Source organism: Colias philodice, chromosome 5 (genome assembly GCF_061535455.1).
Source record: "Colias philodice isolate Cphi_HAF_F1 chromosome 5, ilColPhil1 Martin Lab GWU primary, whole genome shotgun sequence".
Lineage (NCBI taxonomy): Eukaryota > Metazoa > Arthropoda > Insecta > Lepidoptera > Pieridae > Colias > Colias philodice.
The window spans coordinates 6,930,757-6,950,700 of record NC_143090.1 but is presented as its reverse complement, the minus strand read 5'-3'; the positions used below and the strand labels follow the sequence as shown (position 1 = coordinate 6,950,700).

General features: G+C 32.6%; 1 protein-coding gene across 5 annotated transcripts in view; it reads right to left on the bottom strand.

Annotated features, from left to right (window-relative positions):
• The window catches only part of how (protein held out wings), a 69,011-nt gene that overhangs the window by 14,406 nt on the left and 34,661 nt on the right, over positions 1–19,944 (bottom strand). For all 5 annotated transcript variants that reach the window (XM_089695683.1, XM_089695680.1, XM_089695678.1 and 2 more), the window contains exon 2: positions 8,304–8,437. In XM_089695683.1, coding sequence (XP_089551809.1) covers positions 8,304–8,437 — 134 coding nt within the window. The remainder of the gene's footprint in view (positions 1–8,303; positions 8,438–19,944) is intronic.

Sequence of the window (19,944 nt, the reverse complement as noted above, 5' to 3'; positions counted from 1 at the left end):
AGAATCTATAATCTTATGAAAAATAATTTATATACATATACCAGGTAATATTCTAAAAAAAAACCATCAATTGATATTTAGATATTTTGTGTAGATACATGCCTCTTTCAAATCTTTTACGTATCTAGCTATAATATTATTGTTAAGCTCGAGCAGTTGTTTTTATCATGATTCCCTATTTCCAATATACAATTAGTGACAGTTTGGCTCAAGCGCTACTCATTCACACTTCACATTTCTGGCAACAAAATTGAGCACAACGCGTAGTAATAGTTCTGAAGAGTCGTCGCTCAGACACTTGGCATTCCTACTTAAAACACATTTCAACTGAATGGTCTTCAGAAATAGCCTGTGGTTTCCTACGCAGAAAATCTATTTATCCATATTATGTAGATCTCTAGTGGGTTCTAAAGTTCACGTAAATAAATTACACTAGCAAAAAACATTCGCATCAAAACAGCTAATAACATAGAAATATAAATAAAATTAACATCTGAACAAAACACGTAGTCTTCCTACCTTTCAAAATTTCGTATAACCACCTTAAGATACGATAACCTATTCAAATGTACATAATAAATATTGCATAAAACCGGGAACTATGTACATACTTAAATATCAGAATAAAGATCCCATTAGCTTAAACGAGAGCATTTACAAGGTATAATTCGTGACCCGAGACAGGTCGGTCGAACGCACACGCCCGCTTGACCTCTTCAAACGGAACTTTGTTTTAACTCGTTCTTATATTAATATTTTTCTATTAAAAGCATATTTTAATGCGAAATTTAAAAAATGTGGACTAATATATTTATGAAAAATCATAATATTCTTTACGATTGTTATACTATTTTTTAATAACACTTAAAAACATGAGTGTATAAAGATGAAAAAATTCAAACGCACCGAGAGCTCCGAAAACTCTAAAATTTATATTTTAACAATTAGTAGTTTGAAGAGATCGTAGATTTAAGTATTTGATATAAATTTGCAGTTTGATACCTCCACGCGTTCCTGAGAAAAGGGTTCCTGATGCTGAAAATTTTCGCAACTCTTCTACTATACAGGGTGAAGTACAGGGTACTTCTCATGAACTCAGAATTTTGAAATTCGTTACGATAATTGCAAAAATTTGCAAAAATTAAGATTTTCTATAACATCATATTATAAAAAAATAATTTTAATAATTTAAATGTTTTCTGTCTGCCATCACGCTTTTTCTCAGGAAAGCGTAGAGGTGTCAAGCTGAAATTTATATTGAAAACTCAAGTATACGATAAGGACCGTGCTTTTTTCAAAGCAAATTCATAAGCCAATGCAATCAAAAGATACATCCGTTTATGCTGGAAATTATCGCAAAATTCGACATTCGCAAGGGAATCAAAACCTAAATTGTACTTCCCGTAAACAAAGAGTCTTGAAAGTCATGTCTTACAACAGAGATAAAGGAAAAATTACTAAAACATACATTTTAGAGTTACAACATAGTAAAACAAACATGTGAAAAAATCAAACTTATACGCCAACGCAATCTAAAATTTTACAGCCGTGTATGCTGCAAATTTTCGCAAATTTTGACATTCGCAAGGGATTAAAACCAGATTTAAACGGAACTTTATGTGGTGTGTAAGTGACTCCGATTCGCACTTGGCCAGTTTTTTTATATTTTGTACAGTAGGTATAAAAAATTTTTTTTTCTATTTTATCGAGTACGATTTTGGGGGGGGTCATGTCAACCGTGACCCCCATGGGACCGCGCCTGTATGCAAGGAGGTATGAATAAAAGTTATGTGTAATATAATTTTTGCATATATTTTAAAACATAACAATATCTAAATGCTAAATTTAGAGAAGATCATTTTTATTTTAGTGTTACATTATCAACTCACCTGACCCGCGACCCCTCTTGTTAAAAAAATTGATATCATCAGCCAAACCAAAGCTACATGTAAAACATTAAAAAGCTCCCAATACTATGTTTGTAACAAATAACAATTATAAGTAATGCAAATAAAAACGTCAGGATCAGGATGTTATATACTTCTGTAAACATAGTTCTTACTTCTAACAAATAAACAGCTGCGTTGACATAAAATAGAAACTTCTACTCCTATTAATAAATAAAAAATTTCCAGTCACGTAAAAAAAACATTTTACATAAAAAAGAGTATGGGATGAATCATCACTACATATTACATAAATACCTAGTATATAACTGAAATTAGCAGGCCTCCTACGCCCGTTACGTTGAATAAACACATTAATAGCCTAATATTTCTCTAAAAGTTTATTAAATCAAAGTATGCATGAGAAAGGTAAACAAATTCGCCCACTTGTATCAAATCACACGATTTCTCTAATTGCCTACGAATAACATATTAACCCCAGCGTAAACAACGGTTGAAACAAACAATCATGAAACGGTAATAGATAATATTATTTATACCTACGCATTAGCAAATTAATTAAAAAAGTATAAAAACATCTCATTTTGATGAAGATTCAAAAACAACATAAATTAAATAGTTAAGACGTAGCGTAAAGTTTCATATTTGGCCCTTTTCCAATCAGTGATCGTTAAATATTTTTGAGATTAAACCAACAAATCATAAGTTTTATAACAAACGTTCCAAATAAATTGGGAACAAATTCATTAAATGTATTATATGCGTGCTTTGTTATTGTAAATGAATTTATGGAGACAGTATTGAAAATATACCAACGTTATATTTTACAAAAATAATCAGATATTATCCTGTTGCAAGGCCAATTTTATAAAACGCTAAAATAGATTTGTGCGGTTTGCAGCTTTTTTAGAACGGACGTTGTATCATGAACATTTCGGTAGCATAATATAATCTATAGTTTTATTTCTTCCTTTGGCTTTATGACGTATGACACGTTTCGATCGATCTGGTTTATGTTTCCTTTGCCTTAAATTATTACTATTCATACAGCGGACAGGGATAAAACAAAATATCCGTTACATATTTTATGCTTCGACGATTTACATCTTTTTATAGATCTTTATCTAAGATGTATGATTGAAACTATCAGAAATCAAAGCAAATGAAAACACTTAAAGTGAACTATAGTATTTCAAAACAGATAACCATTTTTCCAAGTTTTAGTTCTTTCCGCGCCGTTCTCAAAATAAGTTCATATACTTTTTTTGGCAATAAACTTCGTATTTTGAAATGTAAGATATCATACACACATGTCTTATAATATCATATATGTTACACTGTAATTAATTACCGTCCAACAATGAACAAGATCAGCAGACTCCAGATGTGGTCTGGTCAGTATCCCATGTCATGCCGCAAAAAGCAAGGTAACGGCACACCCCGTTTTGGTAGGATTTAATAATGTGCCCTGTATGGCGCAGATTCTCTACTGCCTACTGCCAATCGAGTTCATCGACGTCGAGATTGAGGCTTAACTATGTTATTTAAACGTTATTAACATGCTTCAATCAATTGCTTCAATTAATGTTAGCCTTTATGAGGAAACCACGTACTGTTTACAATCTGGACAAGTAATATTCAGATTCAAAGATGCATTTGTGCAGGTTATAACAACTATAAATATAATTTATTTTATTCGGTATTATGATTTATTTAAATCATTTATAAGCGTAGTGCATATATTTGCATTAAAATATACTAATTGAATTCAAGACCATCGTCGTATTTATTTTTAGTTTTTGTTACGACATTTTCATTAGGTTTTTTTTCTATTATTTCTTATCAGTCATATGTTTATTGTGTTTTTGTATGCAGTTTTATACACAGTAACAATTGTTGAGCTAACGATACAGTTTAAACATTATACAACGAGTTTTTATGGGCGTATGAAAAATAAACGAGATCTTGTAAAGCATAAAGTTGAAGTATCAATATGATCGATTGCACCTATCGTCACTATAACCTGTGGAACCTGTATCACAGATAATATATTACCTGTATGTTATAAGTAGCCAAGAGTGATTGAGCCCGTCTAGAGCACAGGCAGAGCTTGCTCAAGCAATGCGGAATTACTCGCTCCACATTTGGCATGCTATTCTATTATGGAAATATCTACAGCTTTATCTAAATCGCGTATTTTTGTTACGAGAACATAGATGACCTTTGGATGCAATTCTGTTTGACATTCAAATTGGTCTACCTCAAATTGGTCAGTGTGTCAACTGCTTGGATGTTTTCATCCGTTATATTTTCATTTATTTGGAAACAATAAGGAAGTGTTCATCCAATATTGATTACCTATATGTATTTTGTGTACCTATATTGGTTGGATATCGTGTCGATTAGTATTAGGTATGTTAAAATATTTAAATTCGTATAAAAATAAGATGCACTTAGCCGCTCTCTACTTTGGCGTATACAAGTATATTATGTACTAGCGGTCCGCCCCGGCTTCGCCCGTGGTACATATTTACGTTTTCTCTACATAAGAACCATCCTCGTACTTCAAGGAATATAATAAAAAAAGAATTATCGTAATCGGTTCAGCCATTCTCGAGTTATGCGCTTACCAACACATTTTGCGATTCATTTTTATATATAAGATTATCCATACTATAATATTATAAATGCGAAAGTAACTCTGTCTGTCTGTCTGTTACTCAACCAATTTGCATGAAATTTGGTATAGAGATATTTTGATACCCGAGAAAGGACATAGGATAGGTTTTATCCCGGAAATCCTACGGGAACGGGTTTTTCTTTGAAAACGCGGGCTAAGCCGCGGGCGGAAAGCTAGGAAAAATGGTAAAACAATATTTCAACATGTATTATTGTGCCATAATTTTATTTATTTATTTAACAATTTTATGTACCATTACATTAAAAGAATTACATAATATTAAAAGAAATGGAAAAAAATGCATAGTACATAAGGCAATTTTAGCTCAATCAAGGCATACAATCTTGATTTAACAAAGCAAACTAATTGACTATGATTTTTATACCTACTCTAGTTTTCTTAAATATTTCCTATAAATAAAAATACAAAACCGGTGCATTCCATACATAAAACATTAGCCAAGATAAAATAAAATAACTATTGTTTCGAATTAACGTAAAAGCATATACATAAATTATATGTTATTATATACATTAAATGAACATGTAAATCATAAAAGTGTAGAAGAACATCACACGAGCGAAGATATGTGCACAAACAAGTCATTAAGACGAAATTAGAGTGGCCTAAATGTGAACGTACTCTACATGAAAATGTTCACATAGAAACGTACAAATTTTGTACCAGATACTACATTGTTATGAAGAAATTACTGTTATATTGTAGTATAAATAAATCGGAGAGACTATACTTATTGTAGATAATATTTAGATTTATATTGATATTGTTTGGAAAGATTACCTAAGTGAAAGACAATCAAAGACAACACAAGAAAAATAACAGTCTTGTGTGAGAAAGTTATTTCGTAATCGTAGGTAAAGATTGTCTAATCTAAAAATGAACGCCCCTCCACTAAACTTAATTGTTTCAATGTGTGAGGACAAATAATTATTGAACCACTTTATATGTGTGCGCGCGGCGATTCTACTGCAAACTTTGACTGTCTCGCGCACTGATTTGTCAACTAATCGGGCGATCAGTTCAGGTGCCTAGCATTGTATGGCGGGGAGAGCGCGCTATGTACGGAATGACACGTCCGTTCTGTCGTGCATCGCGTCATTTATGCACTAGTTGGCCAACTGGTCCTGTCGTTCGGGCATGGATTGGACTGGAGGACTGAACGACCAATGAGGCAGACCAATTTGTGTGTATTGCGTCTATACACGTACTTTGAATGTGAGCGTAAACACAGTGGAGGGGCGTTCATTTTTAGATTAGACAATCTCTACTATTTATTCATTTTGACATTGTTTACCAGAGAATATGGTAAGTACTAGAATCCCTTAATAAATAAATAAAAAACACCTTTTCTTTTAATTACAGAAACGAAACTAATATGTATACCCGACGCAATATGGGATTGCGTAACATAAAATAGCTTTCTGTTGTTGAAGCTAGTAAAAACCAAGGTAACGTGTATTTATTTTTGCAAACGCACAAGCAAACTAGAGCCATTGTTTCCACAAACGACCCGTGTTCAACCAGTTACCAGATCTATTTGTAGTTTTGTTACGCTTTACAGGTTTCCGTACTAATAAATTTGGTTATTTATGTGTCGTTCGTATGTTTACTGTGTAAATATTAACTAACTAGATACCCTGGCTTCGCCTGTGCTACTTATATAGCCAATAGCACTAAGGGTTGTCATACATATCCAAAGGTGAAAGAATTTTTGTAATTTTAGTTCAGAAGTTCAGTAGTTAGATAGATGGTAGATTTTTGCTGCCTATAAAAAGACCTTCTGATTTTTCCAATACAATTTTTATTATTTAAATCAAGTATTGTGTACGATATTGATCAATAATTCCTCAAATCTTCTATAATACCATATACAAACCGGCAAAGTCAGATTGAATTCCACGAATCGGTAACATCGTTAGGACCATCACGATCACGCTGATCTCATAGAACGGTGTCTTTGATGAACAATCAATACCATTTACCGTACAATTTATCACAAGATTTATGCACGTATTGTTTCCCATAATTATCTTGTTTGCTTACAAAATAATTTGTGGCGTCGTTAAAGAAAATACCTAGCAAGATAATACCATATTGTCCAGATATAGGTAACAAGACGCTTAAAATATGTGCATACGAAACAAGAATTTGTTTTAAACTGTAAAACGCAATTACTATTTCATATCTTTATCGCTGTTTGATCTTTATAATTTGAAATGATTGTTCTACTCAATTGGTTGAATTTAAAAATATTTCTGAATCCTTAATTTGATGTGCATTGCCAGAGGGACACTTTAGTAAGTAGATGTTTGTTGATACATCATACATGTTTGTTTTATCTTGAAATAAATTTTATATTTGTTAAATATTTTATATTACGTTTAAAGTGTCAATGTTATCATTTATTAATACCAAATATGTACAAGTTTCATAATATTCAAAGTTGGAACAAGAAATATTAAATTAAATATCATACACATTGTTATCGACATACTAATGAATAAAATATAGCCAATATAAACAAGTTGCTTCATATATAGAAGTAGTGTTATAAAAAAGCTTTAAAATCGCGCACAGCCTTATATGGTAGTGACAGAACGAGGATGGCGCCAACAATCATTCGCTAGGCCTACAGTTACGTCTCGAAAAACAACCGCCGCATTGAACGTATCTATGGATCATTATTTCTCCACAAGACGTCCTTAGAGTTAATCACTTGATACGTAATGAGATGATTAAAAACCTTCATAAGAAACAACCTGCATTCTCTACAAATAGACATATACAGATAATTTTTTATAACCAGCAATGTCTGGCATGGCATAAATCACATCCCTAAAATAACATACGGTCAGTGACTCCATTTCCATGTTTAGAACATCTCAAAAACCGTTTGCGTCTTTAGACGTTTGTAGAATAGGCCAATATTAATATGGAAGATGAATGCTACCGCTAAATATATTTGTAGATTCAATTACGATGTTTTCAAAGCTTTCATTTATTGTTACCAAATATTGGGATGATTCACGCAGATCAATGAACTGTCTAAATAGGATTCTATAGCCTCTGCATATTACGGAGGTATCATTTGTTACAATCAATGAACGATATCATTCAGGACAGTGCGGGTTTCAACGAAGCGTGTAAGCCAATCGAAACACGAGATCGCCCTGACATAAGTCACCAAATGTAGCAAGCTGACAGCCTTGTCTTTCTATTTATATGACTAACACACGTTCATGTTGTCCCCTGGTGCAATAAAATTTACAACCTGTGACACTTATCTCGATTCACGCCGTAATGAGACAGAACCCTTTAGGATTACGGTTAAAGAATGCAAGATAGCTTTACTGGGCTCTGGTGTAAGCTGATGGATCTGACAATAGTTTAATTTTGTCGAGCAGACTATATAAATGTTTTGTTATGTGTCTTATTATGTGTGTTGCAACTTTATGTTATTCCAAGGTTCATACGTTTCATTCATTAAATCCATTCATAACATTACGAAATAATTTACAATTTAATATTCTGCCCGTTATTTGCCATTACATTACATCGTGCAAAAACATTGTCGTCGATTTATTATTTCATTAGCGAATACATTGAAAAATATGTGTACGTAGGTATTTGGAGTATATATGTGAGTTCATGTTTAACTTTAAAATAAAACTGAATGATAAATATAAATGACTTACATCTGGGTGTTCTTTGACTGGCACGTATACTTTTTCTGTGAGTGTGGTGACCATGCCTTCTGCTTCCGGAAGAATGAGGGGCTCTTTCTTCACCCCATTTATTTGGAATAGATTCGCGCGGACCTTTGCAATTTCTGAAAAGAAATATTAGTTTATTAGTAATGGAATTGTTATGCGACATCTGGGTCTATAAATTAGAGCAATAAAATTCAGTATTAGTGACGATAATTTAAGACGTCCGCCCAAATGTTCACTGGAAATTATAAAATTTAATGGTGCGCTGAAAATTTGCATTTATGAGTTCTCTATTACGTCTCCAGGAAAACAGACAGAATTAAACACAACGTACAGAGTTATACAAACAAAACATTAGTAGGTCAGCGATTAGAAAGAATTATTCAACAATTATATGCCTAATGGCATGGGCTAAATAAAATGATACTGCAAATTGTTTTTATTTCACGCCAAACGTTTAATTTTATTCCGCGTTTATACATTACACAGCTCACAATTAACGGTCAAAGTAAATGGTTCCATCAAGAATTTTAACGATCTCACATGAAGGGAACCGTTGTGTAAACATTGAATTTCAATATCTTCCTTATCCAGATAAATAAGTGATGAGTCATCGCTTAGTATCCGGAGTACCTACATAATTGTACGACCATCTGTTTTTGTAACATCTCATGCATAAAAAGTGTGTCAGATCTTGGTTCGTTGCAACTGCACATTAAACAACCTACACGCAGATATCTATATTCTATATACAATCTCGGCTATAATTCTAACGTGATTTAATTACTACAGAGCACATTAATGCATCTGAATTGATATATTCAAATGGCATATGGTACGGTGAAGCCAAACTGAATTCTTTGTTGAATATATGAGCTGTTTTTGATTCACATGGTATCAAACGATACATGTTCGACTGTCCATACGGAGCCCATTGAGGTCTGTCGACAATGTGGAGGCTTTCACGCCATATAAGGGTGGAGAAGAGAGTAAACAAGCCATTAACCCGCAACGGAGTTCGTTTGATCATCGGATTATATATTTAATTGCTACCTTCGCACATAACGATGTCACTTTTTAAAGGCATGATTTCGCCATTGCTTTGCATGTTTTTTTATGCAAAAAATGAATGGAAATTTTGTTAGTACCTATTAAATTTGTTTATTTGTGAGCATATGATGATAATTCTAATTTGTTTCACTATCCTGTGCTCAATTCTTGTGTAAAAATATTTGCCCTTAGGTGTATCAAAACCTACACTTATAAGTTATAACAGTTGATTATAAAACAATCAGAAATAAAGCTTCTGTATATCCAATATGGTTAAATCCAATGTTAAAACATTTACAGACATTACAAGGCGAACTTGGCAAATCACTTAAAGTCATAAGTTTGAAACGTGACGTTGACGAGTGTCAAAACGGACCGGACAACTTAACAATACAAACGTCAAGTTTAAAGAGATGTCAAACAGATGAGGCCATGTATGAGATAATACTGTAAAAGGCGATTTTTTATTAATCAACGAAAAATGTACAGGTCTCGTTAAAATGTAGAAATGAGTAAGTTCTTCCAGCAATTTTCTTCCAGAAATCGAGAGATACGTTTGTGCGATCGAGAATTAACGTAAAACAGACAAATCTCATTTCTCTATTTTATCAGTAGTTTGCAATAAGCGTTTTCACAAGTATTATCCGCTAATCGCTCTTGAGCTTATCTATGCCAGCACCATATAAAAGGCTTTGTTGACGCAGGTGATCTTGAGGTTTTCCGTCCATCATTACACGCTCTATGATTAATGCATTCAAATTTATGATTAATGTATTCATACATGATACAACGTAGCTCATATTGTCACTTTGAAGTTATGTCACAACTCACAACATTGCTCACAACGCGCCTTTGAAACTTGTACGAATATGGAACGAATTAGTGATACGCACTCCATTCAACGTTTGGTTTGAAGTCAATGTTTTTGCGATTTGGATATGGTAAATAACTAAAGAATAACATTAAAAGTTATGCAATGGAATCAAACAAAGTTAAAGCCATTTATTGGTTAAATGGAAAATGTTCAAAGGTAAACGTTGTCTTCACATAATGATTCATATCTGCTAGCATTGTCTAGGGTTTTCCTCCTAGTTTTCATTTATTTGTACAATGATACTAACTCGAAAGATAATTAGATAAAGAGGAGTCGATTTATTATTTTAACGATCTGAACATATCTACATAAATGAGTCAAATTAAATTTATCATTATAAATATATATAAAACAAGTATTTAGTTATCTTTTAAAATGACAACCCAATTGCGACCACAAAAATAACTAGGTGGTTGGTAGACAACCGCAAGTATATTATAATACGGTGCTTGTAATTCCAGTAGTCGAACCTATTATTTAATATGTTCTATACCTCTGAAGAATGAATATTTATGAATTTAAATGCATTGTATATTTCATTCATGACTTTGAGGGAAATTTACCGCTCATTAATAAAAAAAAAATCATTTAGATTCTATTTTTAGGTATTATCTTTTAAAAATTAATATCAATATGATAAGATGTTTTTATAAGTTTAACTTATATAACTACAATAACACAATAGTCATTTATGACTAACGCACACAGCATAAATAATTTAGGTAATTAAACTAAAAACATTTATCTCATAATGATTTATCTGCCTGCGGCATAAATAGTAGGGGAGGCCAAGAGGGGGATTTTGGGATATACTCGAGCGCGTCAGATTACTATAAGGGACGGTACCTTAGCTATTCATTAGTACCTCTAGTCAATATGAGCAGTTATGGTTGGTGGGTGCGCTCAGGGGCCCCGCTGGAAAATTTGAATAATCCATAATTCCCTAAGGTTGAGCTCGAATCGTCAGATTAGCGAAATGGGGACTTCTTATATTGTAATTAACCCCCCCATATATTAATCTGACGCGCTCGAATAATATTACTTTAATTTTTTACCCTTTCTTCATAGCGATTAAATCGCCACTTAAATCGTCAGATTAACGTATACTTTTTTTCAGTGACGTCCTGGAGCATGCAAAATATCAATATCTAACGCGCTTGAGTATTTCCAAGCCAATTTTTTTCTTTTTTAAATTAAAAAAAATCAAAAAACCCTTCCCCACCGCTAAAAGTGAAAATATTATAGGACCTTTTTTTCTCGCTATGGTCTAATCTACCAATTCTAATAGGTTCCCGTGACGCTCGAGTAAATCCACATTTAGCATCCTGGGCTCCCCTACTAAAATAACTACACTCAAATACATTAATCGATTTAATAAAAAGTCAGATTTCTACTGGATTGGCTAAATGGGTACATAATAGAGAATGAAATAAAAGTAAATATTAGTATCCTAAACATTTGTTTCTAAAGTGGTTTGTGCAAGTATTTTATTACCAATTCATATATTTTATGATTGAATTGAATGCTTTAATAATATAAAAAGTTTGAACTGCAGATGTCAAGAATATGTAAACCCATGGTTTAAGTTCTACGAAGAATAGAAAGCTATGAAAATGTTAATAGTGAAAAGTGAAAACCTCTGGAGAGATATGCAATATAAAATAAAAGTCTTTTTCGCCTTTTGTATCTAATATTTTTGCCATAAAGTTTTAAGACTGAGTTTGGTGGGGTTTCCCCAAATTATATAAAAAATAGCACTGGCATTTCGCACAATACCTTCACTGGTATCGCAAAATCTATTATCTATTTACGTCACAGTGTCTTGCAACTATAATTAATCAATACGGCTATTAACTCAGTCTCAGGATCACTTTCATTTTTGCCGTCGACTCTCGGAAAATTAAATCACATTAATTAAATAATAGCTCTCGCTTTACAAATCAACGAAACGTGGTAGTGAAGAGTAAAAGCTAGCGTCTAGACGTTGGAATTACATGGTGCGTTAATTATACAAGACAAGTACAATTGGAGCAGGTAAGCAAGATGCATTGTAGCGCATGTCATAATGTACGGCGCATCCGTGATAAATACCACCGCGAGTTTTTAGCTCATTACAGAATACACCTTAATTGACGGGTACAGTGTACAAATTGTTTTGAAATATAAATATAACTCTCTAAGTTGTTTGAGACTAGTTTTTCCAAAGAAGATGATGTTTATTTTTATTTTAGATAGGTATTAAATACATATTTAAACACTTAATAAAAGTGTAAGTGAGAACTAGAAATTTTATTTTATATCTGAAGCTTTGGTGAGTATTGTAATAGAAGAATTTCGTTCCTTGCGCAAACCTTAAGGAACATTCCTTAAATCTAGTTTCAAATATAGCCAGCTACATAACTGAGTTGCATTTTAGAACAAGAACATGCGTGAGATTAAAATACAGAATACAAAAGCGAACTAATTAATGTACCTAAATTAATTTGTGGTAATTTTTTGAGTTGTTATACTAAACGTCGTAATAGAAGTTCCGTTGTTGTATTTTCGAAATCCGGCTTTTGATGGAGTGTCTGTTTTGAAAATTAAAAAAACATACGAATTCATACATTTTGCATTATTATTATATACCTATACTAGGGTGAATACCCGTAGTGCAGTGAAAAATCAACAATAAGTATACTAATACAGATAACAATGTTAGTTGTATCAACGACACTGTCACGATTTACACATGAAAGTAGATTTCCTTTTTTGCAATACTTTCTATAGGTATATTTATTTTATAGACTACAGATGCTACAGACGTGTACCCAGATAATGGACAGATAACAAATCGTAATCATGTAAAATAAAACGTATCAATAACATGTCATGGGAAGTGGGGACCCTTTAACAACCTGCATATTATAATTGAATACATTTATTTAACTCTACTTTCAGGGTACAAAAGTTGTAAGCCTTAATGTAGCTAGCATGTAAAAGGTTTTGAAAGCCGGCAATACAAACGAGGAAAGAAATGAGAACAATGTAAAATGAACGGGAATTTTCACACGTGGAGTAGCGATGCGTAAAGAGCCGGCGAGCTTGCTTCCATTGGCACATGACTTGTATCACGCTAGTGTATTGGATATTAAGCTAGCTCATATTACTGAGAGTATGTATGCGTATTAAATTATCTTCTGATTTTTTGTTAACATGAAGTAAGATTGTGATCTTTACACTAACATACTGGTTAGTTATTACTAACCAGTAATAAGGACACAAAGAATATAAACTTTCGGATAGATACTTACACTCGTATTATTTTTATTACATTGTACAACTTTAATAAAGAACGAACATTTTAACCATTTTCTTATTAAAATCAACCGGGAAACAAATATTAATATCCATATCTTTCCGCCATAAATAGAACAGTATACAGATACTCATATTGACGTATGCCATGCCCATGCCCGTATCTGCACAACATTATCACAACAATATTTCCTTGCAACAAATTGCACTGGCATGGAAATTTGCTATAACGGATTTATGGTAGCCACGGAATCATAAAGCATAGCATAAATAAACAATGATATTCCTGTTCTCGACGATGGTTCACAAAAAACGAGTACGAACGCAAAATGTAAGATCAAATACAATTTAGATGCTATTACAGCACTCATTTAAGGAACCACTCTAGGTAAATGTTGTTTCAAGAGCATTTAAGCATGTTATTTAAACAGGCCGGTCACTTTCAGTCAATAGAAGAACATACTTCCTGCTGACTATGTCAAGTGCTCATGTTGTTATGTTTATGCCTTATGTATATTCAAACGGTTGTGACTAGGAAGCCGACTACATTAAATAAGACATCATTTAACTTTACATTTAAATGTCATTTATTTAAATTACGTGTAAGTATCGTGTACGCTAACTGGAGATATTTTATATTCGTTATGATTCAATTAATATTTGCTGCTATAGAAGTAAAAGTCCATATGTATCTTGTTTCTAGATACGTAAAATACACTTTAGTTATTGTGTTAAGACGATACACGAAAAAAAATCCACTACTTGGCGGGCGGAGTCTAATAGCTCGCTATCGCGAACGCGGGTGTGCGCGAAGTCATTCTTGCAAACTCGCCGCGCTGCCGCTGGCCGACTCTGGACAAACATGTATGGAGTCGTCATACAGTTATAATATTGTCATACATTTATTTAATTGTTGATTTATTGGTTTTATTTTCTTGCTTATAAACAAATAATCTTCTTTTTAACAACTACTTAGACATTATTAATTTAGTAAGTTGATGTAAATGTTCTTGGATTATATCCTGTAACTGTGCCTTATATAAATAAATAAATAAATTATTAATAATTATTATCATTTCGTAATGTTTACTTTATTACAAAATAATACAGGTTATAATTAATAATCTTTAAAATAACAAAAAATATTGTTACTCTGAAAAAATGAAATGGTACTCAATAACGCGGACTACTGAAATGATTTAGATAGAATTTGATGCTGACGTAGATATTACATCATGCCCAGAAATGAAAGGTACTATTTCTGAAAGAAGTTATAAACCCTAATTCTTCTCAGTCAAAGTCAAGAGTGGAAGATATCACTAATACAGTAAAACTGATGCGAAACTTTGGATGTTAATTTGTATATTTTTTTGTTAGTTGTTACTTAATCACGTCAAGACTACATTACCAATTTTGATAAAATATAGCTAATTGCCTGGATTTACACATAGGATACTTTTTATCCGAACTGAACACTTCTGTGGGAAAAAACAGGATTCACGATATAACCTAATTCCACGCGGGCAAAGCCGCGGTCGGAATGATATTTTTTTAAATAAAAAAATTGTTTTAAAAAAAACACAAAATATATTGACGCATGTATTTATTTTTTGCACTCTATTATAATTGTAATTATTCATTACAAATAATCAAAATAAAATAGCCAGAACAAAGTTAGGCCCTGGTAGGGTAGGTAGGCAGGTACAGCAATGTGAGACGAACACTGGCTTATTTATACCAATAATAATGTATTATAAACATTAAATTAAGTTTACAACAAAAATACATAATATTAGCTAATGTGAAAACGAATCAACCAATCATCCCACAACAATGAAATGTGCACACAAATATTCATCCAAATCGGTTCATGTGATTAGGAGGAGTGACTGCAGCGCCATCTTCCGGGCCCAATTGTGTTTCCAGATCACCCAGGAACTCAATTTAATATACTTACACAAAATTTTTCGAAATGAAAACTCACATTACTATGTAAATATGAATATAAACCTGTTTTAGTACTAGGGTTGTTGAGGATTCCTCTTCCGCTTCCTCATAATGCGGAAGTTCCGCAATATTTTGGGTTCCTCTACCGTTACCGCATCCTCAAAAATGAAGATAAAAAAATCCTCTTCCGCTATCGCTTCCTCAAAATTTAGAGGAAATTTGTGAAGATGCTGATCCGATCGGGCGGCGAATTTACAAAGCCTATTTAAACTATGTATTTGAGTTACGAGTCGGACTCTACTAACGAACAAGAGTAGAGTCTTACCGCCATATTTATATCTTCGCCTAACACTTATCTCTAAACATAATAATATAACATTTTCTCTCATACTTAGAAGAAACATATTTTACCAAATAATGTTTGTCAAAAGTCATTTTAAATTAAAAAACAAACACGTTGTTTAAGCTTACATAATAATATCTACCAGTTAGTTTTTATTTGTGGAAATCGCCTAATCTATCTCTTCTGGCACTGAGATAGATTAGGTTTTTTCGAGTAATATGCATAAACAAAAGCTCATTTGAGTCCGGCTCGTGAGTCGTGACTCAAATAGTATACTATGTACTTAGAGGCTTTGTAAATTCGCGATCGGGCGAGCTAACCTCCCCTAACCTTAAACATCAATATGTACAGACAGGAGAATTCGAATGGCTTTTGTTTTAATTTTTAATTTTAAAAGTTTTTGTTTTTTAATTTTGATTATAATTTCCTATCATCCTCATCCTCATCCGCTTCCTCTCCCGCATCCTCATCCGCATCCTCTTCCTCAAAAAAATATCCTCTTCCTCATCCGCATCCCCTAAATTTGTGTGTGAAAATTCCTCTTCCTCCTCCTCTTCCTCATAATCACTTCCTCAACAACCCAATTTAGTACTAAGCAATTTCCCGCACAGGTGTAGTAAGTATAAATGAAATAAATATCAACATCAAATTCTTTATACAATATACTTATCTACCACCTACTAAGAAATGTAATTCTTGAAATTTTTTCGTATTTTTTTAAATATAATACTACTCCAATGAGCTCCTGTTCCATATTACGGCCACCATACTTCCACTAAGTTCACCATGATTTTTTATTTCTTTGCACTTTGTTGCTTTTTGCTAAAAATGGAATCATGCGATAAAACCAGTAGAGCGTTGATAACATACATTTTTGACTGAATAAAGGTACTTACGAAGGAGTGGGTTCACATTGTGAACAATCAGTGGGTTTATTTTCCTTCTGGATTCCGGATTTCTGAAAAGATTATCTATGCTATAAATGAAAAAAATCTTACACATTCGTTATGTACTTAAAACACATACAAACATCAAACATCGGGGTACATATCAAACATCGTCTATAATACAATTATCATCAAATTTAAAATAAAACCAACTTACTTCATTAATTTGTTCCAAATGTAAGCATTCTTTTTCCTCCAACCTTTATGTTTCTCCTTCTTATTTTCTTTATTGTCCCCATTTGTCTCATTTTGTCTTATTGTGTTGTCACCCTTTTTTACGATGGCGCGAGCGACACAAGTTCCCCGTGTGACGGCCGTAGCAGGAATGACTCGTGCAGCGATCGGGGTAGGAAGGTACAGGGCGGCTCTCGCTATATTGGCTGGTCGCGCGCTAATTTCAAGTATTTCAAGTTTATTTCAAAACCATCGCATATTTCAAAATTCTAAATCGGTAGACGTATAGGTTGTATGTTTTATAGTTAATATCCAAAAAGTCGTAACTTTACGTTTGTTATTTTGAAGATGCCAGAGATTAAAAAAAAATAACAATGAGAACTTTGTATTTTTTTTCTATCGAGAAAATATCATGGAATCATGTTTCTAAAACGGTAGACGTATTGTGTTACTATTGAACTTTCTTGTCAAGAATTTTCATCACGACAACTTTAATAATATAAAAATTACGAAGGTTTAAAAAGGGCCGTAAATGTTAGAAAAATTAATTCATCACCTTAAGAGTACTTTTGAATTACTTCTTCAATCAATCACGTAGTGAGAAGAAACTTACAGGACAATACAAGAGTATATTTTGTGTTTATCGCTATAGTTTGTTATTTTGTGAAATACCAGAATAAGTCACTGAAATAATTTTGTCATCACGTTAACAAGAAATTTATAGAAAGGAAGGAAATTCTACCGCCATTAGTCATGAGTACCTCCCAATCCAATCCATCCAATCCTTATCCTCCTTCCAAATATGTTTGTAAATTATTTTAAACTGAGCTATTTCATTGTTATTTGTTACATGACGTCACATGTTTCTGTTACATTTCGTTACAATACGATAATTTCGATACGGTCTTAGAAACGTAATGGCGCATTGACTCATTACACATTTTCAAACAACACATTTATAAGAAAAAAGAAAATAGACGAAAACATTTGTCGTAATTTTTTCGTAGCATTTAATATGAAAATTTCTAGACGAACTTGAACAAATCAGAATTGATTAGTTTTCATAGCGTTTTAGATTACGATTCCTAAACGCGTCTTTGAGAGGCATACGGATTAATAGTTAAAACAACAAAGTGCAATTTCTAATAAAGAGAATGCAGAACGTATTAAAAAGCTTCATTTTATCAAATATTGACTCCGTAGCAACTTAATTCTGTTAATTCTTTGAAATGAAACAATAAATAACTTAATTGAATTCTGTTAATTCTATTCACATCTCCCAAGTTTTCAAAATTGATACTCTATGCCGAAAACTTATTCATCACCACAATGTGTGGGATGACATTGATTCCTCTCAGAATGGTGACGAAATAAGATTGATTGTGAGTCATTTTTCAATGACCACATGTTAAGGACACGAGGCGAAGCAAAAAATAAATACGTACATACGTTTTAGATGTCGTTAAAGGAATTAATTGTGATCATTTACAATTCTGCATTATTTGTAAAGTTGCAGATTATTATTGCCAGTCTTGTCGAGAATTATTGTAGTACCTTCTAAATCAGTTCGTTTGTCTGTAATTTATCTGACACATGTACAAATCGTAGTATTTATTAGGTAAGTATTTTTGTAATATTTACTGTAAGAAAATTGAACAGTGTAACGTTATTGTAAGAAAATTGAACAGTGTATGTTTCAATTGCGTATTTGGCTAGCGATATTCAAGAGAGCTTGCGAAATGCTTCCACTTTAATGTACTTAGTACGTGAAAATTTATGCGTATTTGACGAATGTGTTAAAATAGTGAGGTTTACAGCGGTATGCCGGAGACACGGATGTTATGGCTCTGTCACTGTTAATTTTGTATTATGTTTATAGAAATAATTTATTATTTAGTATTAACAATTTTATTACAACCGTCTATGCAGCTGATTCATATTCCTGGATGTTGATTATAAGTTTAAGACATAATTTATCGCTTAGTTTTAAATAAATCAAAGTTTAAACTGGCCTTCTATCCATACAATAATTTTATATATCTACAAGTAGGTAACCTATAGGTACGTCGAATACCGAGAAATGTAAGACAGTTGTTCTGGATACAACGACCTACAATTTTAGGATCCAGCTGTAGCATGAACGGTGCGCGGTTGACGGTTCTTTTATTATAGCTATAAAATCGCTGAAGTAAACCAACAGTTAACTGATTTAACGTCTAATATTTATTTTTCACGGTTTACTTGTAAAACAGTGTAAATACAAATAGAACGCGTTTATGGTGGCGAAAACTATTCAACGCGCTGCCAAAGTCGCGTTAAAGTTTCGTAATAAACTTTTGTTAGTGTGATGTTTTTTCGTCGTATGATTTTATGTAAACATTGATTCTATGGATAATTAATAGTTTATAACGTCCGGTGTGAAACGCTAATTAAACATAAACTGCGATTGATCTGAACGATGTCAGCGAATTTAGAACGGAAAAATTAAGGAAATAATAAAAAATATACGACAGAAATTCTTGGTATTTTTTAAAATAGATTTATTATGTCCTTTTAAAATAATAACGTATGTCTCAAAAAATGTTAAATACCTATGATACTATGATACCTACTCATATCGCTAGTTATTTTAAGTTTACTTAACTATAGAACAATTTACTATATTACAGCGCAGCGGCACTATATTTGCTATAATAGAATGCAAAATAAAATATGACTAGCAATATCCATATTGTATATCAAAATTAGCTAATACAACGAGCTATTCTGAATGACATAATACATTTTCGAGCACCAGCTCATAAATCTTACCGCCCGCAATAATATTTAATACATAATGGAACTTTGACATCGAGACAATAGATAATTCGGGCACTTGGCAGGTATAGGCATGGTACAGGTAATAAAACGCTTGTCAACCTAATCATTAATAACACTACATCTTGCTGGTAGGTAGTACAGTCAGAAAAGCTTCATATTGTAATCTATGGATTG